The sequence below is a fragment of the Diabrotica virgifera genome, chromosome 1 (genome assembly GCF_917563875.1).
Source record: "Diabrotica virgifera virgifera chromosome 1, PGI_DIABVI_V3a".
Taxonomy (NCBI): domain Eukaryota; kingdom Metazoa; phylum Arthropoda; class Insecta; order Coleoptera; family Chrysomelidae; genus Diabrotica; species Diabrotica virgifera.
In genome coordinates, this window is record NC_065443.1 from 132,542,602 (window position 1) to 132,567,580 (window position 24,979).

At 33.4% G+C, this 24,979-nt stretch overlaps 1 protein-coding gene across 1 annotated transcript in view; it reads right to left on the reverse strand.

Moving 5' to 3' along the window:
• Positions 1–84: 84 nt before the first annotated feature.
• LOC114327016 (myogenesis-regulating glycosidase) overlaps positions 85–24,979 on the reverse strand; it is a 39,001-nt gene continuing 14,106 nt past the window's right edge. The window contains exons 5-13 of the mRNA XM_028275511.2: positions 21,603–21,690; positions 19,544–19,698; positions 19,100–19,253; positions 14,986–15,173; positions 14,756–14,868; positions 10,893–11,012; positions 10,579–10,717; positions 2,094–2,256; positions 85–342 (exon numbers count right to left, since the gene is read on the reverse strand). Coding sequence (XP_028131312.1) covers positions 158–342; positions 2,094–2,256; positions 10,579–10,717; positions 10,893–11,012; positions 14,756–14,868; positions 14,986–15,173; positions 19,100–19,253; positions 19,544–19,698; positions 21,603–21,690 — 1,305 coding nt within the window. The 3' untranslated portion in view covers positions 85–157. The remainder of the gene's footprint in view (positions 343–2,093; positions 2,257–10,578; positions 10,718–10,892; positions 11,013–14,755; positions 14,869–14,985; positions 15,174–19,099; positions 19,254–19,543; positions 19,699–21,602; positions 21,691–24,979) is intronic.

Here is a 24,979-nt window from a genome sequence, read left to right on the forward strand (position 1 = left end):
ATTCACTAGCCTTTCTTGTATTTTCCTTCATTGTGGAGAAATAAAAGGAAATGGGTAGGTACGTTAAAAAAATCTTTAAAGAACTGGTATCAAACTACTTTTATTTAGGTAGGTATTTATCGTTATCAATAAAATCACATTGTTTTGTTGTTTTGTATCATTGTTCCAAAATAAAAAATGGTATTGTGGTAATATCTGCGGTATAGTCTAACGTTATTGGTCCTTGGTAATAAGTTCCGTTGTTACCATCTTTCCACTTTCCTTTTGGTAAATATACATCCCTTTCTGTTGCCCCTTGTGTTAATACTGGTGCTACTAAAATTTTTTCACCAACTAAAAATTCTAAAAATAATATGTATATTAAAATAAATAAAATTTGACAATAGGTTTACTAGTACGAAAAAAAAGTTACTGACAAAAACTAACAGAAACATTTTATTTCTGAAAAGTTAAAATAAACGACACTTATAAAATATAGATACCGAACCAAAGGCAAAGCAGCATAAAGAAGGATTAACACAAAATACTATTTAACGTGGTTCATCCTAAAAATATTTTATAGAAAACATAAAGGCAAAAAGACTTCTAACTGATGGCGATTTAAACAAACTGCACAATCCGAGATTACCATGGTATTTTATCAAGTCAGGAAGGCCTTAAATAAAAACTTCTCAGTGCCAAATAGCTTTAAAGCAATTCAGTAAATATAGAATGCTATGGTTGTGAAATTAATTCATAATACTAACAGTAAGTTAAATTATATTGGAAAGTTTTATACTTCCATAAAAAGTTTTGTACTTTTGAAGAATTTTGACACCTCCAAAATGCAGTGAAGAAAATAAATACTAATAGGAATAATAAATAATGCAATGGGGTGCTTGACAATTTTTTTATTTATCTATTATATTTTTTGTCTACATATAGAAACAGCACATACCAAATATCAACCCTCAAATCGCAATATTTAATTTACAATCAACATTTAAAGTTGTGATCGCCAGCTATCCAACACAAAAAGTGCAGCACGCTATGTGACGTCACGTTGCTCCTTCCAGGATAAGAGAACAAAGAACTGGCAACACTGGAAGATTGTTTGTATTTAAAATTGACAGTTCGTTGATTTAAAACCATTGATTGTTCGTTGATTTAAAACCATGTGCTTTAAGGGGGCCGCGCCTGATAAAAGAACTGCCAAGAAACTCCCACAGGAAATCCGGATGGAAGCAACACAAAACAATATTACAAATATTGTATCGTTTCCATGTGTTCCAATACCACTTATAAAGTGCCCTGAATACTATTTATTCGTGTAACTTAAGATAAAAAACGTCGTTTAAAATGGTTAAAGGCATGCAAAAGAAATGAGAAAGATATTTTTTCACAGAAGACATTTAATGTGAGTATAAAAATCAGACCCTATTTTCATCTACATATCAGATCAATAAGTACTTATTTTATGTTCACTTCTTTGCTACACAATGCAATAATAATATAACGCAATTATATAATACCTAATATAATATATTGTATTAATGCAATATACAATATAATAATAGGTATTTACTATAGTATTTATTACAAAGAACCTTATGTTTGTAATACTAATTATTCTATTTAATTCTTTACGATTTTATGATTCTTTATGATTTTATCACATAATGTACCGTTGCAGCGTTGCCATACTGGTCGCTTTCGCCCGTTTTTAGGGACGCCCAACAAACTGTCTGACGTCAAAACCGATTCCGCCCATTGAAAGAATAATTTAAATTCTGCAGTTTTTAATTGCTTATATTTATTTCATAATAATAAAATATGAGGTTTTTTGTAAACTGGGGTTCTTTTAACAGCATTAAATAACGTTTATCAGTAATATTTCTGGAATATAATTTTTATGCAAGTTCCCTACTATCTCTTATAAGGAAAAGGAGAAATACCTAATGCTATATCTGAATCTGTCTTAAAAAAAAGAATAAAGAAATAAAGAAAATTGAATTGCCTACACCCGTCTGGCCAACGTGGGTTAAGTCTTTTTAGAAACTTTTTTGAAAGATGATAAAAGCTACAAGCGATTCTAATAATTTTTTTATACATACCATCGTCACACTTCAAAGCTTTTTGGTCTGTTGGATCTATCCACCAAATTGGCGGATTGACCGGAGATCCATAGAGTACGCTCTTTTTCATCGCATCGATTATGATATGTGAGTATTCTTTATGCAGTTTTACACAACTTTTCGCGATAGCCGGCACATCAAACTAAAACATCAATACAAACTGGTTAAAGAGTAAAAAATGCAAAAGCCATCAGTCTAAATGAAGTTGTTTTAAAAGTTTATTTGAAAAGTGAGTAATATCAGAATTACTTTTTAAATATTTCAAAGTTTATTCTGAAAATTGTTTCTGCAATGTAGGAAAAATGTTTTCTTTTTTACCAAGCTACTTGATGTATTTTTAATTTCACAAAATGAATTTTACTCAGTTATATTTATAAAAGAAGAATGCAGAGATCCATGTTGGGAAGAAAACTACAAGACAATAAATCAAACAAATGGATAAGAGAGAACACAAAAGTAACAAATAGAACAAAACATAACAGGGTTAAAGTGGAGATTTGCGGGCCACAATGCGAGACAGGAAGGATGGAATGCTGAAATACAAAACTTGACAGCGTGGATAGGAAGAAGAGGAAGAGGAAAACCTCAGATGCGATGGAAGGATGATATTGTAAAAGATGCAGGACAAGTGAAGCCAAGGATAGACAGATATGGAAATATTTGGGGTGGGCCTATGTTCTAAGTTGGATAGAAATGGGATGGGCTAAAGAAGAAGGAGAAGAATATTTATAAAATTAATATTTTTAATATTGATAAAAAAGAAGCATATCAAAAATGGCTCAGTACCAATTGCCCAGAAGACCGAAAAACCTACGCAAGAACAATAATGGAAACAAAAAAAGAAGTGATTAAAACCAAAGAAAATATGTGGCTGAAGAAATGTGAAGAAATAGACACTCTTATGGGAGGAACAAAAAGCAGAGAAGATTAAAGAACAATATCAAATACAAAACAAAACTTAGAAGAAAGATGCCAGATATCCCTTATAAGTATAAACGAGTGGGAAACATACTTTAGAAACCTATTGCAAGAGAATAGACAGGAATATGTAAGGCAAACCATCATCGCCCCAAACAACCTGGAACAACTAGAAGATATAACTATTCAAGAACTAGAACTAACGTTAAGAGAAATGAAAAACAATAAAGCTCCTGGTCCCGGAGGTATTCCAATTGAACTCATTAAGCACAGCACGACACAGGCAAAAGAAATTTTAGTTGAAATATTCAACGGATGCCTTTCAGGCAATAGTGGCGTACCCTCTGAGTGGAAAAACTCCATAACTACCCCTATATACAAAAAAGGGTGGAAGAAAAAATTGTAATAATTACAGAGGCATTAGTGTGACCAGCTCAGTTGGAAGACTGTACGGACGAATAATAAAGAAACGGATAGAAAAGGAGTGCCAAGATTGCGAAGAACAAAGTGGATTTAGGGCAGGTAGATCATGCACTGATAACATTTTCTGCATAAAGCAATTACTAGAAAAACGTTCCGCTAGAAATCTAGAAACTCACATGGTATTTGTAGACTTAAAAAAAGCATACGATACCGTTCCCAGAGAAAAAATGTTTGAGGTATTACAACAAACCACTTTAAATAGAAAATACATCCAAACAATAAAAGATCTCTATGCTAATGCAACAACAGCAATTAAAATTGGAACGAAACTTTCAAATACCTTTGAAACTTCGAAAGGCCTTTTGCAGGGATGCTGTCTGTCGCCCACTTTATTTAAAATTTACTTTACACATGTGTTAAAATATTGGACTAGGAAATGCCAAACAATGGGAATACCAGTAGGAGATTCTTATTTGTATACGTTGCTATTTGCTGACGACCAAGTTGTGATTGCTGCTGATAAAGATGACGCCAGTTACATGATTAGAAAATTGAAAGAGGAGTACCGAAAATGGGGCTTGGAAATGAGCATGGAGAAAACTGAATACCTTGTAGTCGGAGGTAATACTGAAGACTTAGAATTAGAAGGGGAATACATAAAAGGATGTGATGAATTTAAATATCTAGGTTCTATTTTTGACAAAAACTCCACATGCGATCAAGATATAGAATATCGAATAAGTCAAGAAAGAAAAGCTATAAAACAGCTGAATGGCATTTGGTGGAGTACAGGATTGCAAAATCAGACAAAGAAAAAATCTACCAAACTATCGTGCAAGGAATTGTCCTGTACAACTCGGAAGTATGAGAAGTAAAAGAGCGACAAAATAAACGACTACAAGCTTTAGAAATGGACGCGCTTAGAAGAAGCTGCAGAATATCTAAACTGCAGCATATCCCAAACGAAGAAATAAAAGAAAGAATAGAAGTAGAAAATGATATTATAGACAGAATAGAACAAAAAAGATTGATATGGTACGGGCACGTCCAGAGAATGGGACCAACAAGATGGCCCAAGAAAATGATCCAGTATGCACCACCCGAGAGAAGAAAAAGAGGCAGACCGAAGAGAACATGGTTACAAGATGTAGAGAAAGCAATGAACAGTAGACAACTCAACGAGGAAGATATTCGTGACCGAAAAGCATGGCGAATAGGATGCGGGAAACGGCGAATGCTGTAGAACACCCGATATATATGATATTTTTATAGTCTGTGTCAACTAAATAGTGTCAAAAAATAGAATACCTATCTCGAACCCTCGTACGCTTCATCCATCAAGAAAATTGAAATTTATTTAAGGACACTATATATTTTCTTTCGTACATAAACGGGTAAATGTTATGCGTTGTGTATTAGTAGATAAATTTCTGTAAAAAATTTATCCAGGTGTTGCTACGCCACTGGTAGCAAAATAATTTATACTTTCATACAATCTAACGAGTAACTTTCTCCAGCAAATTCCCAAGAAAGCCCGGCCTATACTTAATGCATTCCAAAGATGTTTTTAACCATTGAAAACTTGTCCTAGGAAATCCCTGGTAGCAAATATTCAAAAGAAGTGGTTTTACCTACTTACTTATAGAAATTTCGAAGTTGTCCCGCACTAACCCCTTGGGCTAGGCATTGTAATTATAATTATTTAAGTAGTCAATATCAATTTAGTAACAGAGCAGTCGGGTCGTCGCATTTGTTAGCTTAGAGTTTTGGATGCGAACCTCTCGCGTATTTGCAGTGAAAAAGTAAGTATCTTGTTAGTATTTGACCAGTCTCTTGTCGAGGCATTTCTTGTTTCGAGTTTTTAACTCTCGCGTATTTTGTATTGTTACTGTATGTCTAGCTTAAAGTTTACGTTTCGTTTATTATTAACAAGTTTATTAATACTAAAGCAAACATCCTTGGTTCAGGGGATAATTAGTGACATTTGAACTGTAGCAGTGCTCTCGTGTGGTATGTCGCAGATTAGTGTACATAAATCGGCGGTTTAGATATAAGAATTTTACGTTAAAACGTTGACCTCATCTTAATTTAGTTATAGTAACAAGGTTAGTCATTAAATTACATAATTGTTAATGCCTGTGTTCTTATTCCTTCGTCCTTCGAACTGTAATTTATTACATTGCTTATTATGCTCTAAATGGTAGTAAGATCGCCATCCTAATTGGTTGTTAATCTTCCTATATTTTTGTTGAACAAATCTTCCATTTGTTTCTACAATTTTGATGGTCATCTTCAAGCGGATGTGAACCATTTTCCCAAAATTATAATAAATATATTTACTAAAAACACCAATATATTTTTTTCACACTTTATTTGCACTGATACATACGTAACTTGAAAGATTTAGCAACTAACTCCAGACAGTTTTTATAAAAGTTCACTATCAACATTTTCCCAATCGCGTTAACCCTTAAAAAACGCCCAACCTTTTATAGGTTCCATGTAAACCCAAGGGTGGGTAAAAAATATCCACCTCGACAATAGCTAATATATTTATTGAGAGTTGTTACAAATGTTAGAAAGTAAAGAAAATGTTAGAGAACATAAGAAATGGAAAGAATCTTATGCATAGTAAACACAGCATCTTCTAAAATATTAATATAAACGATGTACAAACCTTACAACAAAATTTGTACATCAAACTTAACATTCCAGTAAAAGCCAGTAATTCAGATTTGTCGATTTTTTCGACATTCTTCCTTTACGTCCTCATTAGTGTGGTGAATAATAATTATGTCGACTATGTAATTATACGTCGATAATTTTGTGCATTATGTTTCTGCCAACGAGAAATTTTATAGAAACCTTTACCCAAGGGTGGACTCTTTGTGTCCACCCATATTTTGAATTCAAGATATTGAAAAGATATTGAAAAAATTCAAGATATTAAAAAGGGTCGCCTTTTTAACAATAAATAATTTTTGAAAAATTTTAGAATACGTAATAAATATGTTATAAGGGAATACGCATTAGGTGGACATTTTTTATCCACCCTTGGGCGTTTAAGGGTTTTAAAGAAGTATAACCTAACTTCAAAATTAACACGCTTCATTTGTTTCTTTATGTAATATGTTTTTTGTAATTATTAATCATAGGCTTGTAATCTGCACCGCAGCGTATTCTCTGAAAAAATCTTTCTCATATTCCTCAATTAATTGCTCTTTATGTTTGGCTAAACGATTCTTTATTACGTTTTCCGCAGTCTTGTCGTATATTGAGTTCGGCGACATCTCTGTAGTAATTGCAGTTTTTAATATTGGCTTTTTTTAATTGGAATTTTTATTACTTCCGACTACTTTTATCTCTCGTTTCTCTTGGTTTTAAAGTACAATTGTTCACATCTTTGTAGATTATAACGGCTTCCAACATGGTAGTTGACAGTTACATGACGTAGTCTTTTCTTAGAAATTGCTGATCATTATTTAAATAATATAGTAGTTAGAAAATGAAATAAAAAAGGTATATTTGTATTACAAATATTCAATTTATAGAATATATTATTAATTTCCGATTATTTTGGATTGGGGATGAAAACTTGATACTGTGTTTTACATTTATTTAGCTCCATTTATCACAAACTTGCTCCATCAGTAAAACCATGTTTTTACCCAAATGCAATATAATACGCCTCTTTCCCTTAGTATCGGTATGATTTATGGACTTTATATTCTCGTCCTGTCATACCAAATCCGTTTTATTCCAGCGTTGAAAAAAATTTAAGTTTCGTCTGAATAGAAAAAAAAGCGTGTTCTTTTTTTTAATTACTAGGTAAAGGTTCTTAAAAACCCGATTATTTTATGGACGACACTACCTCTTTCGCACAAGGTTTCTCTAATAACTTTCATTTTGAACCTAAACCCAAATCTGTTTTAAAACTCTCCAGGGACTGACCCTGGAAATTTCGAATGAATTTCTGTCTTTTAATTTTTTTAACACTATATCTACAGAAACATATTTTTTCTTTTCATGCATTTTATATACAGTATGTCCCTGTAAGTTGTATCCATATGGAAAACTTTTTTATTAAAAATTTTACGAAAAAAAGTTATTCTTCATAAAATGCTCTGCATCGTCTAAAGCGATTTAGCCATCAAATATCAAATTTTTTGAATATTATACAAGGTATGTCAAAAAGTTTGAATTTCACTCAAGAGTAAAGTAGCTTTATGTTTCACAATATTGAAAATTTCTGTTATGATAAGTTGTTTGGAATTAAAAAACTATATTCTAGTATGCAATTACATCCTCCTAGTTGAAATTTTTTTTTTGAAAAATTATGGATAAATAATATTATTTTCAGTTATTTTAATTCAGATAACTCTTTTATTATTAATTTTACGAAAAAAAGTGATTCTTAATAAAAAGTTCTGCATGGTCTAAAACCTAAAATACAACCATCTTATGTCAAATTTTATTAATTTTATACGAGGTATGTCAAAAAATATGAATTTAGCTCAAGAGTAAAATACGTTTATTTTTCACAATAACGAAAATTGTTATTATGAAAAGTTATTTAGAATTAAAAACTATGTTTCAGAGTGTAATTACATCCTTCTAATTGAAATATTCTGAACTATAAAGGTACTTTACTTTTGATCTAAATTTATCTTTTTTGATATACTTCGTATAAAATTGATAAAATTTTATATAAAATGGGTGTATTTTAGGTTGTAGACTCTCCAGAACTTTTATTAAGAAACACTTTTATTCGTTAAATTAATAATAAAAGAGTTATCAGAATTGAAATAACTGAAAATAATGTTAGTTATCTAAATTTTTCAATTTTATTTTCAATTAGAAAAGGATGTAATTGCATATTAGAATATAGTTTTTAATTCCAAACAACTTTTCATAATAGGAATTTTCAAACTTTTTGATATACCTCGTATAACATTCATAAAATTTGATATCTGATGGTTGAGTATTGTGTTTTGGACCATGCAGAACTTTTTATAAAGAATAACTTTTTTTCGTAAAATTAATAATAAAAAAGTTTTCCATATGGATAAAACTTACAGGGATCCGAAATACAGGATACAACTTAGTGTATAATGTTTCGAATTTCAAACTTACAACCCTCAGGAAGATCTTTAGTCCTAGGGTGCGATCTAGGTTTATTATTGTGCAACCTCTACTTTACTATTTACACATTTTCTGTTTTTCAAAACTGACTTGAGTTTTGTCTTATTAATACACAATATATCACACACACATGCGCACACACGTTTATGTACATTTGTACATATTGGACTGGCAATTTACTTTATACCAGAACACAACAACTACAACACTTACAACTATCAAATGTGTACAAATGTTGGAAATGAAAAAAAAAACAAAGGATGGAACATTCGAAGAAGCAATACTTGATAGGAATATGAAGGGAAGAAGGACAATATCAATGTTGAACGGAGTCTTATGGGACAAAACAATACAAGTATAAAAAAACAGTAAAAACAAAAGCGAATATACGATACTATAGTAAAGAGCATAATAATGTATATTCTTGTTCTCATGATCATTTTTCAGTGCGTCATTAATTATGACGTCATATACTGTATTGGGTGTGTCGAGACTTATTTCATGTAATTATTGACGAATCTGAGAGATGCCAGAATCGTACTTAGCCATAGGTGAAAAGCTTGTGGAATTAAACTAATTAGTAATTAAGTAGATTTGATTTTTACACAATATGTTAACATGTAGGTCTTTTTTATAAAGGGGAATAAAATTAAAAAGTAAACAATATTGTTAATTCAATTTATAAATATGGAAACATTAAAAAATGACACAAACCTATCCATAAACTGTGTTTTTATCTTCTTCTCTAGGTGCTGTCTCCGCTTCAGAAGTTGGTAATCATCAGAGCGATCTTTATTTATAAAACCGCGGCTCGAAATAATTCATTGTTATTACACCAAACCAGTTCCTAAGGTTCTTCAGCCATGAGTTACGTCTCCTTACTATGGATATTTTTCTTGCATAATGACCTGGAGTATAAACTAACTTCTAACGAATTAAATTCTAAACCAAAATACAAAACTAACTTTTAACGAACTAAAAAGAAGTCGAATTCGAAATTTCAAAATGACAAGTACACAAAATACTGACCTGAGTAATAACCGTCACTTGACTCTTTGACACTTCTAAAAAATGGCCAAAATGGACGAAGTTTTCGTCAAATGTTCGTAATACGTGTATTTGATTGGCTAGAAAAAACGCGCATTCTAAATATCAACGAATCAAACGTAGGTTAGGAATAGACATCTTATGTATATAACCATTCTAATGCTGCATTATTTTTGTGTTTAATCACGGAGCTACCGCTTTTTCCGTCTCATCAAACTTAATGCATTAGAGAGAAATCGAAAAACTGTGACGCACTGAAAAATGATCATGAGAACAAGAATAGCTGCGAAATATGGCCATTGAAAGAAAGAATCGAACAAAAATTAAGAGCCACAGATATGGTTTATTGGAAAAGAGCGGCGGGAAAGTCGTGTCGAGACAGGGTTCCAAATGAAAGAATCAGACAAATGATGAGCATAAGACAACTGGCAACTGGCAACAATCAGCACAAAACCGTGAAGTGTGGAAACAATTGAGGGAGACCTATGTCAAGCAGTGGACGTGAATTGGTTGGATGATGATGATGATGAAGACATGCCATCACAGAAGTACGAAATAAACAATTAATATTGTACGGGTATATACAAAGAATGCGTAATAATAGAATCCGAAAGAAAATGTTATAATGGAACCCAAAAGGCAAAAGAAGACGAGGAAGACCACGGAAAAGTTGGTGAGAAGGTATTGACAAGGAGATAAGAGAAGAAGGCCTGGAGTATGACATGTGGATAAATAGGAAAGAATAGAGATTAGGAATCGCAAGACGTCGGCGTACGTTTTAACGCGATATGCATAATATATAATTTACTTTCGTACTTCTTATGCAGTACAGTGGAGTAGATCATTGGTTGTGGAATGTATAGCCATAATCCAAAACAGCCGCAAATTTGTGAGCTATACTTTATCTATTGTTAGGTGATTAAAATTTTCTTACCTTTGTTTCGTTAAAGTCCCAAGGAAGGAAGCTAAATTGCATTGCTGGCATAAACGTGTTTGCTTGTGTCCATCTTACAAAAAGTTCTGCGTCTGGTTGCACGCCATATCCATTACCTCCTATCATATCCGGGAGCACCCTTTGAAATAGTTAATTCAGATAGTTAAGTGACTACATTTTGGAAATGTATTAATCAATATGATAAAGAATCGATCATATATGATAAAGAATATAATTTTCGATTTATAATAGTCCTTTACACTGAATCACAAAACTATGGACTTCAACATAAAGACCCTTCTATCCTTACTTACATTGTATAACCCACCATGTTCATTTGTATAAGTGTGGTCACCAAACTTTTTAACCCATTGCGATAAGCCCAATTAGATGTTTTATCCAACATACGCGTGAATATGGGCAGGTCTTGAGTCCTGTAATACAAAATAAATTATTACTAAAATATTGAAACTTACCAAGCAACACCTAATCATAATAAAAGTAAATAGTAAAAGTACATATTTATGTCATACGGAATAATATCTAGCTCAGTATGGCAAACAAGAACCCTTCTTAACCTCGACTACAAGTCCAACCAACGACATTGTAGACGAGGGAAGAAGTATATTGTCTAGTTCAACATGTTAAGTGTTCAGGTTTACATTTGAAAGATTTCTTCTTCTTCTTCTTTGAGTACCGTGCCCAAATTTTAGGCGTGGGTAGCTTCTATGACAATTTCCGATATCGTTCTCAATCTTGAGTGTAATTTAACAATTTATCTGATGATAAGCCAGTCCATTGACGAAGGTTTTGGAGCCATGAATATTTCTTCCTACTAATTACTCTTTCTCCGTCGACCTTTCCGTTGAGTATTAATTGCAGTATTCAGTATCTGCTACCTCTCATTATATGCCCCAGAAATTCAAGTTCTTTCTTTTTTATTATCTTCATCAAGTCACCTTCGCCTTAACCTATTCTGTTTAAGACTTCTCTGCTTGAAATGTGTTGAACCCATGATATTCGGACCATTCTACGATATGACCACATCTCGAAGGCCTCTAATTTGTTTATCATATTAACCTAAATGATGCAGGTTTCACATCCATATAGTAATATAAGATACACATAACATTTTATAAACTTGATTCTTAGTTGTAAGCTCAGCTGAGAATTGCTCAGTATAGATCTAAGTTTATTAAATGCTCCTGTTGCAATTTCTATACGAGTTTTAATTTATTCATCATTCATCATTTGGAAGACAGTCTTAGCTAAATATATATGATGTATGATTCCGTCGTATATTGACGTCGTAAATCTAATATATATTGGAATCAAATTGCCAAGGTAAGAGTTGACAACCAAGACACCCAAGATATCAAAATACAGAGAGGAGTCCGTCAGGGTTGCGTGCTGTCTCCACTACTTTTCAATGTCTACAGTGAAGCGGTATTTCAAGAAGCGCTCTCAGATTCGATAGAAGGTATATCTATCAATGGAGAAGTTTTCAACAACTTACATTTTGCAGACGATACAGTAATAATAACGGATAACAACAGTTATTTACAGAACGTAATGCAACGCCTTAATTAACGCTGACAGGAGTACGGACTGAAGATGAATTTAAAGAAAAATAAATGCATGATCATGACTAAATCAGCACACGCAAACATCCAATTAACTATTGAAGATACTGTAATTGAGAGTGTGGATAACTACAAATACTCAGAAACATGGATAACATAAAGAGATTAAGACACGTATTGAAAGAGCACGTGTTCATTAAACTTAAAAAGTTTCTTTGTTGTCGGGATATGAGTTTAGAACTACGCCTAAGGATGCTTTGATGTTACGTGTTCTCTACTCTTCTTTATGGCTTGGAAGCGTGGACATTGAAACAAGTCCATTTGAATAAGTTGGCCGCCTTTGAATTTTGGTGTTACAGAAGAATCCTACGAATATCATGGATTCAAAGAATGTCAAACGTGGAAGTAACTAGAAGGATAGGAAATCAACCGGAAGTAATACTAACTATTAAAAGATGAAAACTTAAGTACTTGGGACATGTGATGAGAGGGCAAAATACTCATTATTACAACTTATTATGCAAGGCAAAATCCGAGGAAAGCGAAATGTGGGAAGACGAAGAATATCCTGGTTATAAACTTATGGGAATGGTTCTAATGCAGTAGTGCAGAGCTATTTAGAGCGGCAGTCAACAGGGTCCGCATTGCCATGATGGTTTCCAACCTTCGATAGAAGATGAAACTTAAAGAAGAAGAAGAAAATGATTCCGTCTCTGAGTTAACAAGTTCATTATCAGTTTGTTGCAGTGTACCTACTCAGCTCCAAACGCTGTAAGCCTGTACGCTTGCGACTATCAATACACCTCTTCTATTCCTACCACTACAGTGTTCATTTTAAGGATCAGTAGATCTATTTTTATAAAAATAATGTTTATCGTAAAGTCCCCCCTTAGAATCTCTTGATCCTCTTCAGCACGGGATGATTATTGTTATTATTTTAAGAAATTAAGGTTTAGGTGCCAAAGATGTGGTACCACAAATGGATGATTTACTTACCTTTTGAGCTTGGTAGGATTGATGTGAGGTAAAATTTTTTTAAGCTTTGGAAGTGTATCCTAGAGAATGGCTAGGTCTAAATATTGCAATCTAGGACCCATAATTAAAACGGATAATACTTACTTACAAAGCATACTCTCTCTGCCGCAAGTATTTGGATCCAGAGACATCCATATGGAAGTAAAGTTTAAAATATATAAAACCGTCATATGACCAACAGCAACAAATGAAGTAGAGACATGGATAATGACAGAACACCTAGTAGAACACGTAGCGGAACTATGGCGGGACGTCGCGTGGGTCAGTAGGAAGACCAAGGTAGAGGTGGATAGACGAAGTGAGAACCGATGGTAAAGATTGAGGGTGAGGTGAATCTGACTGGAGGAGAGCGAGAGCAGTCAGGTAGAGAGATACTTGGAGGCAGATGCTGTAGGAGCCCAGGGCCCGACTTGGGCTGAAGTGTCATAGGAGAGAGAGATCCATAATTAATTCTATTTCTTCTTGGAGTAGCCTGCGAAACCACAGGCCAGACTCGCAGATTTTATGGTGCAAAATTTTCAATACCACCTCTGACCTTATGAGAACAAAAGTTCAGTTCAGATGTTGTCCAGTCACTTCTAGTTGGGCTAAAGTTTGCTTCTTCTTCTTCATGTACCATGACCTTTCAGAACGTTGGTTACCATCATAGCTACCTTAATTTTATTCACTGGCGCAATACATAGCATGCTTGTATCAACACCATACCAATCTCGCAAGTTCTTCAATCATGAGATTCTTCTTCGTTCTGGACTGCGTTTGCCTGATGTTTTTCCTTGCATAATATTTTGCAGCAACCTATATTTTAGACCTCTCATTACATGTCCGAAATACTCCAGCTTTCTCTGCTTGATCCTTTTTATAATCCCAGTAGTCTTGCTGAGACGTTCTAGTATTGTGGAGTTTCGGATCTTCTCCACCCAGGAAACTTTTAAAATTCTTCTATAGCACCACATTTCGAAAGCCTCAAGGCGATTTAGATAGATTTTATTCACAGTCCAGGACTCGACACCATAAAGTAAGACCGAGCACACGTAGCAGCGGAGCAAGCGGATCCTCAATGAAAATTTTAGGTCTCTGTTACATAACACCTTGGAGTTCCTTCTAAAAGCGGCTCTGGCCGCCTGAGTTTGCTTGATTATTATAAAAATTTAAAAATTTATATTTTATATATATTTTACCACTTGAGTAGTGTGAAAATCGTATCTAAGAAAACATTGATGAATCGTATCTAAGAAAACATGGGATATTATTTGTGGCTTAGCTTTTTCTAGAAAAAATCTCATCACAAGTTATCTGATCTAACATAAAGCAACATTACTATCAATCAGATATTAGATGTCAATTCCTTTAATTTACAAACAACGATCCGTTTTGACAAATGTGTGAGTAGTTCGTGGCTAATTCCTATTTTGTTTTGACTTTAAAATTATTATACGCTTGTAAAAATTAGCGAATTGTTTTGATAACTCATAAGAAATTACTTGTAGGTACTCTATTCTAGTGTTTATTTTATGTACTAAAGCTGTTAAACAGCAAACAACGACTAATGAGAGTATTACCTCCAGCCAGTCCTCACTTCTATCAAATTTCCAAATGTGGCACAAGTTCGTAGGTACTTTCCAGAAAAGATGTTTGGAATCAGTTCCTGATCAACAGTTTTATAGACAGCAGGCTAAAATATTTTACACATATTATAAATGTTTTTAAAATGGGAGCATGTGCCAATCCAAACCACTTAATCTTGGTTATTTATCAGCTCTCCATTTTCTAATTATTTATACATACTCACCTGTGGACAGAAGTCAGTCTCTCCAGCATCAAATTTAAAACTGTCAAAGCCAAAATCTTTTTGAAGTTTTTTAACCCTTTGTAGCCACCATTCAGTTGCTTGTGGGTTTGTAAAATCTATAACATATGCATCGTTGCTATTCCACCACCATCCTGTATGACGCCCATATTTGTCAATTACGAAATATCCTAAAATATGTCTATTTTTGATTCTATATGTGTTTATATTTATGTATATAATTTCAAGAATAAAAAACCGCTAAACGCCGTAAAAATGAGTGGCGCATACAATATTCCAGCTACAAAAGATCTGATATGAATATTACGTGGCGTGAAAATGTATTTTCATTTTGATGCAAAACCAAAATTCTAGTTCTATTTTAAAATATTTTTCCATAATATTTGCTCAATTTGAAGTAAAACGCGTCACAAAAGAGTTTCAAAATTCAAACGGTATCAAAGTTACTCTTTTATGACTCGTTTTACTTCAAATTGAGCAAATATTATTGAAAAATCTTTTAAAATAAAACTAGAATTTTGTTTTGCATCAAAATGAAAATACATTTTCGCGACACGTAATATTCATATCAGATCTTTTGTAGCTGGAATATTGTATGCGCCACTCATTTTTACGGCGTTTAGCGGTTTTTTAGTTTTGTATCAGGAGTTTTTTTAAAGTTATTTATAAATTAGGTGTATGAAGTTGAATGCAATGTTTCTCGATTACACGTTAAACTTTATAAATGGTCGCCTTTGCCGCATTACCTCCCAAATGATCTAGTGTCCATCGAATGTACACTAATTTTTTTTTCTTACAGAATATTATCTACGTAGGAGAAATGAAATAAGGACAGTAAAACTTGGATTGAAAACGTGTATTACATTTGTTTTAATTAATTACAAAGTTTTGTTACACGAGTAAATTATCATAAAATAAGTGATAGTCTTTTGGAATACTTGGTTTCAGTTCCTGTAAATGTTGATATTTAGCCGCAGCAATTTTCAGTCTGCCATTGAAGAGTGGTTGAAAGTTTCAAGGAGTTCTCGAACTTTGTCCTGGTAACTGGTCAAATATTTATTTGGCTTTTTCAAAGATTTCTTGGGCTTTTATTTTGGATTTTCTGGATCCTTTATCAACCTTTTCTTTGCTAATATCACACGCTGCTAGTAGTTTGAAGTAATCGTGGAAGGACAGTCTGTAGTGTATTTTTCCATTAGCATCATATTTCAAGCATCTTATGTCTGTGACTTTGGGGTCCCCTTTTCTAATATCAGGACGAATTGATTTGAACACCAATAGTTTCGTAAAGTCTTTGAAAAAAGGATGATCCAAATATATCACTTTGTAAGAACTACTTTGCCTTGCATTTTTGGATGCGTCAATGTATTTTGCCGGCACATTACTTTCTCTATGTTTTATACATCGTTCTATGGTTGCATGCACTGAGTCATAGACCATCTGGGTGTGACCCTTTTCGAGATATTTACTCTCTATACTTATTTTGTATTTAACGGCCACATGTAAGGGGGCGTTACTCATAACTCCACTTCGGTTTTGATAATTACATCCATCACTAAATATTACAATCTTCGTTGCATTGTTCCACAGGGGAAGTTGCGATTCAACAAAATGTGTTAAAATACTGGCAAATTCATTTGCCAAAAATTCCCCTTCCGTCTCGTTCCAAACGTAGCAAAACCCTTCCTTTGTCTTCAGGTCAAACATTGTGAGGTTGTGTACAGAAAGTTTACGCCTGCAGTAAAGGCCTGAAGCGTTTGATTTCGGGCATAGTAACAGTGATAGATCAACTGTGCATAATACGTGCTCTTCATTAATTTTATCGTTTGACTTTTCTTCTCTGGCTTCATCTTTCTATGTTCTGTGGGTTTCAAAATCCTCTTTAGTAATGTGATTTAGCTTGTATGCCCTGCAAATATCGCATTCATCCTTTTTTGTCCTCAGGGGCGTGCGGTCCATGGAAACAAGGGAAGCAATGCTTCCCTTGTTTCCCGTACCAACTGAATAACTGAGATTAATTTAAAAAAAATTGAACAAACACATAAGCCCAAGCAGGATTTTAAGTTGCATACGAGAAGATTTAATTATGTAATACAAGCAGTAAATAATAAGAAAAGACAAACGTATTTTACTCTACTTTTTGTCATACAGTAAATAACAAAGCAATGAAATACTCTAAAATCCGCGCTGCATGCTCCATTTCTAGCTTTCGTTCCGTACGCGTACGCGGACCCATAGGCCATGATCGTATTTCTACGTGCAGATAATCTGATTTCAAATTTGCTTCTCCTCAGCCTATGAAAATCACCGGGGATATTTACACGCAGAGTGGCGAGTTCAAATTTCGGGCATATATATCGCTTATAAGATAAGCAATTTTGTCAACTGCATAAAAGGAGCTGTTTTCTTGAATTTAAATGGGATTTCCAGCATTTGACAATGACGGGCTTCTTCGACTAATTTTGTGGAATTATGAAGATTGATTTTATTTAAATATTTATATAAATGAATATAATAGAATTATTGATATTTTAAATACTAAATATTTATATAGATATATGTATTAGGATTTTGGAGAATGGCGAAAATGTGAAAAGTGGGATACAGAAACCATAATTAGCTCGAGAGGATTTTTGGGAGTTTTTAAACTTTGCTTTTTTAAAAAATATTTACATTCTCAGATAATTTATTTAATGTATTGCAAAGCAAGATAAACGAGATTGGTTTCTGTGTAAAAAAAATTAGCGAATTTAAAGATGTTATTAACAAAAATGAGAGAGATGATTTTGAAAAATGTTGGAATAATATGATGCCAAGATGTTTTGAGGCTAAATGGAAACGCATACGCACTGATAATGTTGGAGGTGTCCAATAGTGCTACCGCCGACTATTATAGTCTATACTACTATCAGATTTTAGATCAAATATGCCAACGAATGGAAAATAGGTTTAAGAATTTTGATGACCGAGACTTTCGTTGAGGTAGAAGAATTGAATTACATAATAAATAGGTTATTTTACAATTTTTTTATAAATTGCTTCCCTTGTTTCAAATTTTACCGCACGCCCCTGTGTCCTGTATAAAGACAAATTCAGGTCCTCGAAGGTCTTGTGAAATGTGCAAGAAGAAAGTGGCTTATAATATTTTGCCTATAATATATATTATATTATTATAGAACATCTTTAAACGCATATAACGGACCAGGAGCATATAGTTTCATAAGACATACAACCAAACTGCCCAAATATTGAAGTGCATGACCAGTTGGTAGCGATAATCTTCATAAATAAAGGAGTAAGGCAAGAATGCATTATATACCCGGTATTATACCCTGAACATATTATCTGCGAGCAAGTATTCTATTGGATGATTTACAAAACAATAATTTCGCATATATCAGATATAAGAAGAGACTATGGACCAGATCTCAATACGAAACAAACAAAGTACCTGGTAGTGAATAAGCGCGATATATTAAAAACACGGCTTTTGGTTCACCAACAGCCAAATGACAGGATAAACAGCTACACATAGACATAATAATACCTTGGTACTATCCGAATTATCTTGCAACGGATAGTACCAATAGCCGATGGAACCACTCTACTGAAATAAAATAACGCAGAGGAAAAGCAAGATCAGCGTTCGTAAAGATGAAGCCTTTTGTCAGAAGTCAGGATTTAACACCAAAATCTATCATCAGATGCTATGTATTTTCTACGCAAATTTACAGAGTAGAGGATTGGACACTTTCGTAAGCTTCTATATAAAAAGAACTTTTGTCATTGCTTACTATGATTCTTTACCATTCTGTCCTATTTTAGCATTCAATAGGTTTGTTCCAACTCGATACAAAACAGTTCTTGAATCGTTACGCGCATGCGAAATAACGAATAATTATGCGCAGTAACACATTTTTCGATACTGCGCATACTCGTAACCGTTCAAGAACGGTTTTGTATTGAATTGAAACAAACCTAATATATCCTAAAATAGACAAATTAATAGGGAGGAAGGTAATATTTATAAGATCGCATTTCAAATTCTACACCTATACCACATACATATTACTATAATAACTATAACATAGTATACCTTTCTCTAAACCTATCTGAGAATTGTTGTTGCAATTATCATTTACAAATGGATGAATCCACAGCGTTACACGAAAATTAATACTTTTTAGTATCTTCACCGTATCCTTGATGTTGGTGAAATTATGTGAAAACTGCTCTGCGCCATAACATCTCTGAAACAAAACATTATTAGATTTAAATTCCTTTGTAAAAGGTATATTTATAAAAAATCTCTAAAAAAGGGTTATATCATAGAACGTTTTCGACAAAAGCAATTCCATCATCAGTGCTTTTCACAGATTAAAGTAAATGCTTGAGCCACCAAGATATGTTGGTAAAAACCCTTTAGATATTATATAGTTTTAAATTGTTTACATTATAGTATTAAAATTAGTGTGATGTTTAAAATATCCCTGTCTGCTCGCCTGCAACCACAAAATATATTCTCAAATTCTCAACATACTTCCCAATTGTCATCAATTTCTATCTGCCCTTTTTCATACCCATGGTTCCGTATGTCTTTAGCAAATTTTAGTACGACAGAATCATTTATCTTCGTTTTATATTTTGCCCAAGTTGTCCATATGGGTTCAGCTACCATAGCTTCATTGGGATGGTCTGCAAGAAAAGTATAATAATAATTAGTGCAGTAGTAAGAAATAATAGGTATAGTACTTATCAAGATATTTTAGAAAACCTTATCTTATTCCTGCTATAAAGTCATTTGTATTTTATTAGTATCGTGAAATTTCGAGAGGTAAACTATACGGAATAACATGTATACCTAATGATTAAAAGTACAATAGATTAAAATTTAGGGCAGTGCCTATCTCGGCCCAAGAAACAGGTAGGTCTTTTAGAATGTCCCAAGTCGTAGAAAATATTAAAACTGCCCGATATAAAATATTCCAGCTCGGCTCATGGGATTACTATTTGTTACTATCAAATACTTTTATATCTCGGTGGAAAAAAATACATTTATAGAATAACTTTATTGAATAGATATACAGTAAAACCTCCGTTAACCGAAACCTTTTTAACCGAAACATCCTTTAACCGAAATGGCTGACAGTTTCAATAATTTCGTCAATAAAAAGTAAATTTAAAAAGCAATAAAGTTAAGGAAATTGAACATGTTTAGTTGAGTGTTTTTTAAGAAATATTATATTTTCATTTGTGTTTTCCTTTGACAATGGTATTTTGCAGTTACATCTCTCCAATACTATGTAATTTGATACAAGAAGAATACAAAGAACCATGTTATTTTTAACCGAAATTCTTGATATCCGAAACGGCCTCCCCCATTATTTCGGTTAACGGAGGTTTTACTGTATATTTTACATAGCCCAATAAAAATAAAAACTAATATTAAAAATCGTACGTAATCGTTAAAAAAATAAGCGAGTAACATCGTTCTGTATTTTGTCGTGCTTTGTAAAACATAGTGCAAAAACAGTTACATTAATGTAACTACAATTAGAATTAATTGATTTTGACTACATGAGCAGTGGCGTAGCAGACACCAAACAGTCAATATGTCTCAAACATCTAACCAAGCTTTATCCTATGTATCAGTAGCCAAACCGATTCCACGGCCAACATTTCCAACCTAGAGAAGCTGTTTGTTAAATTCGCAAAGAACCCAAAATTGAGTTATTGAGGGGTGGATGTTTTTCTATGTTAATAAGAAATTTTTTCTAATCTATAATTACAAGATAAAATGCTTAATATACCTACATGTTAATCTTTGAGCCGACCTGGGGGTTTTTAAAATGTACCTGAGGTATCATAAAGGACTAAAGGATTAGAGTGAGCCGAGATGGGAATACCCCAAAATTTATTACTTTCTACCTAGGCGAAAACTTAACCACACCATTTAAATACAAATGACTTTGTAATAAGCTTAAGATTAAGGTTTTCTAAAATATCTTGATAAGTAGTATACCTATAGTAAATTAGAATTTTAATAACAGAATAGAGATTCATTATGAGAATATGAGCGCTAAGGACGTTTCAATATTCTATTTGTCATTTTTATGAAGATTTTATTTATTATTATCTATCTATATTGATTTATAAAATACTGCAAATCATTTGTCACTGATGTGGTGTTGTTCCCATTATTTAAAAAAAACAGGTCATTTGCAAAAAGTCGAGCCATTAGAGCTTTCGTAAGATTGTTAAGAACATTCTTTACTGCCACCAAGAAGAGCTTACTAATGTAGGGCGCACGACTGATCCTTGATGTGTTCCATTTTCTTCACTTTTTCCCGCGGCGTAAGTATTATGTACACCCATGCAAGAAAATGGGGTTTTGCAAAAAGTGTTTTTATTAAATTTTAGGCAATTTCCACGAATATTACATGAACGTACATATAAGCTTTTTCGTACATATAAACGTTTATAAAACGTTTGTCCAAAGACAAAAAATTGTGTAGTCTTTGTTTCATCCCGTAGGTAGATATCGTGCAGTATTGATTTTATTCAGAGTTCATTACAGATACAAATAATTTAGTACAAACCTTTAGGTTTTCCTAGAAATTTATTTACGGCATGGAGATGAGCCTGTTTTATATCATCTTTAAAAATAAGGTAATACTGAAGTACATTCTGAAACATTTGTTAAATAATAATTTGTTAGATATTTCTTTTAATAGGTAATTAATAATATTTTATAAATATTTTAAACAATTTACATACAAAAAGATGGAAATATTATATGAGTGTTAACATATTTTTATAATTTTAAAAATGATGAATTTATGAACTTGTTTTTACACTGTTATAGATAAGACTTATGAATTACTTGCGTAATAAGACGTAACGTGCATTTTACATAAATTTCTTGCATTATTAGAATGCTTCATTTTTCTATTATTAGAAATGGAATGTTACAATCTAATCGGTGACCAATTGGTACATTTTTACCAATAATACTATCATCATCATAGTTATTAAGTCCCTAAAGTTTTCGGAAAATTTTAGATTTAAAAATGTTATTGGTAGGAAGCATTGGATCAAGTTGCCATTGGAAACCAAAGTTAGTAAACAACTTAAACGATGTAAACAATATCAGTTTTGACAAATACGGTTCGTTTAGATGTCGGACAAACTTAATATTCGTCAAAGTATTTATTGTTTAGGGCATGTGCCAAAACGCGAAATTGTAAGTATTTTTATTGTGCAAAGTTTTTCTGTCTCAACGATTTACCAGACAATTAAAGAGTGCGGAAATGGTATACCATGCCATAATTTGTCCAAAAGTGGAAGACCAAGAGTTTTAACTCCTGCTTGGGAACAGAGATTCATTTAGAGTATGGAGATCCAATTGGGAAAGTCTTTGCGAAATGGTGGCCGAAGATATAATGTTTCACGAATGCTTGTAAGTAGAACAATTTCTAGAAATAATTTAAAACGATATAAAAGAAAAAAGCTTCTAAGTACACAAACCCAGTTAGAAAAAAATCCTAGATGTTGCCGTGCATTGAGACGTATTAATTTTCCAGGTAAAATTCTCGTTATGGATAATGAAATACTTATGGAAGTATTTTATTTATCCAATTCCAAAATAAAGGGCAACGATGGATTTTATACACGCAATGTACAAGATGCACAGGACGAAGATAGGTTTAAGGGAAAAGTGAAATTTGCCGATAAAATTTTGGTATGGTGTGCCATTTCAGAAACTGCTGTTTTACAGCCGTTTGTTAGGAGTGTTCGCAGTGAAGCTCTCAATGCTGACATTTACGTTGACAGGTGTCTTACAAAGCTTGTTCTTACTAAATCAAAGAAGAAAAAGAAGATTATGTATTGATAGACAGTTGCCCCTAGCGTGAATTTTTTTTATCTTGTCATGTTTGTTCCACACCAACCAAAATTGCCAGTTAACTAAAGAAGAAGAAGAAGAAGAATAAGAAGAAAAAGCAAATTGTACAATGTACTAACTTCAAATTGTAAGTGAATATGTGATTTTCCCCTTATTTCGCGACGATGAGCTGGCCAAATACCCAAGTAGGTGGAGACCAATAAACTAAAGAAGAAGAAGAAGAAGCTTGTTCAATTTATAAATACTCATCACCCCGATGATGGAATCATATTTTGGACCGAAATAGCGTCATGTCATTACGTCAGGAGAACGACAGATTGGTTAACTGCTCTAAATAATATAAATTTTGTTCCACATCGCTACAACCCTCCAAATGTGCCTCAGGCGAGGCTATACAAGAGTTTTGGGTGTTTTAAGTCGCATGGTGTATAGTAATGGCTGGGAAGTCCAAAATGAGGACCAGCTAAGGCAAAGAATTTTGCAAAAATTTCGTAAGATCGTTTTAGGAACAGTCCAGGCATTGCACAAGCAAGACCAAATTTACGTGCCATCGAAGATCACGAACCTCTTTTTGTTCTATAAAAATATTTTTTCCGAAAACTTTAGGGACATATGTTATGGTCAGATTTAAGAACAATGGGGCTACCTACTAAACCAACTATCATGGAAGACTGTTCGAGATGAAAGCTAGTTGTGAAGTCAGTCAAAACCCACCTAGGATTGTAATTCTACTAGAAGAAGACGGAGAACATGTGTTGCTCATCATTGAGCTTCAGCTGCTCGAATAGTTTGAAAAATGATATTTCTCCACTATTTCACGGTAATCTCTTATGTTACGAGTACATGTACTGCCTCAAGGCCGCGTCCCACCATCAAATAATTTGATCAAACTGGTTTGAGCAAACTGAAAGTGACAGTTAGTGACGTCACATCCTGAGTGTTCATTGTGGATAATAATGAAAAATTTTAATTTTAAATAAAGTACAAACAAGTTAGACAACTCAATACAAAAATTTTTATCAAACTAGACTGATAGTGAGAGCACAGATTTTTAGAATTTCAAAAAAACTGCAATTGTGACGTCACTTTGACGTACTTCCTCAAGTACGTCCAGTTTGCTCAAACTGTTTGATTAAATTATTTGATGGTGAGACGCGGCCTTCAGTATCGTGGTTGTTGAGAAGCTTTTTCGTAATGTCTGCCCATCGCAACAAGCTGCAGCGTTGTTATTGACTCCTTGGATCACCAACCACCATCCGATTCGTTTTGTGATCGCTTCGGTGGGTATTACCAAATAACTTTAAAATTCTAGAGTAAACAGTACTAAAGAGACGTTGATTGGGTTTGGTTTCAACTAGAACCGACACATTCGTACGTCAAGCCGTTCATGGAGTTTAAAGCAGCCATCTCCATGTCTACTATGACCACTCTATGACCAATAAGGTCTAATAGATGTATCCAATATAATAGTTCCTACTCTGTCCATACTACCAGTTTTACGATATCATGAGAAATGAGTAAGCATCAAATTTGAATGTGTGACGCGCCCACTAAGTGGTTTTCTAACGTCGTTGTGTCCAACATGTATGTGAATGTTGTGTTAATGTGAGGTGCTTCAGGATAGTTGTCAGTGTTGCGGAAATTTTTTTTATAGTAGATTACTGTTTTTGGTCATACGGATATGGTCGTGAAAATGATCCAAGCTTAAAATCAGACGCATTTAGGTATAATAATCACGCAACATGGTTTCTTGGAATCGAACACCCTGACATAACAGTCGCGCACCCCCTTCATAGTGACTGTTACTATTTGGTGTGCTGTATCCGCACATGTATGGCATATTGGGCCCATATTTCATTGAAGCAAACGATGTTTACGAAGGTTTACTACTAAACGAAGGTTTACTAAATGCTACCTACGTGTGGTCGGTGATGCTATATGGCATAGAGGACTGGACACTCAAAACGAGGGATATAAACAGATAAGAGCCTTCTAAATGTGGCTTTATCGCCGTATCCTAAAGATACCATGGACGGCGAAAGTCACAAATATAGATGTCCCTAATAAGTATCA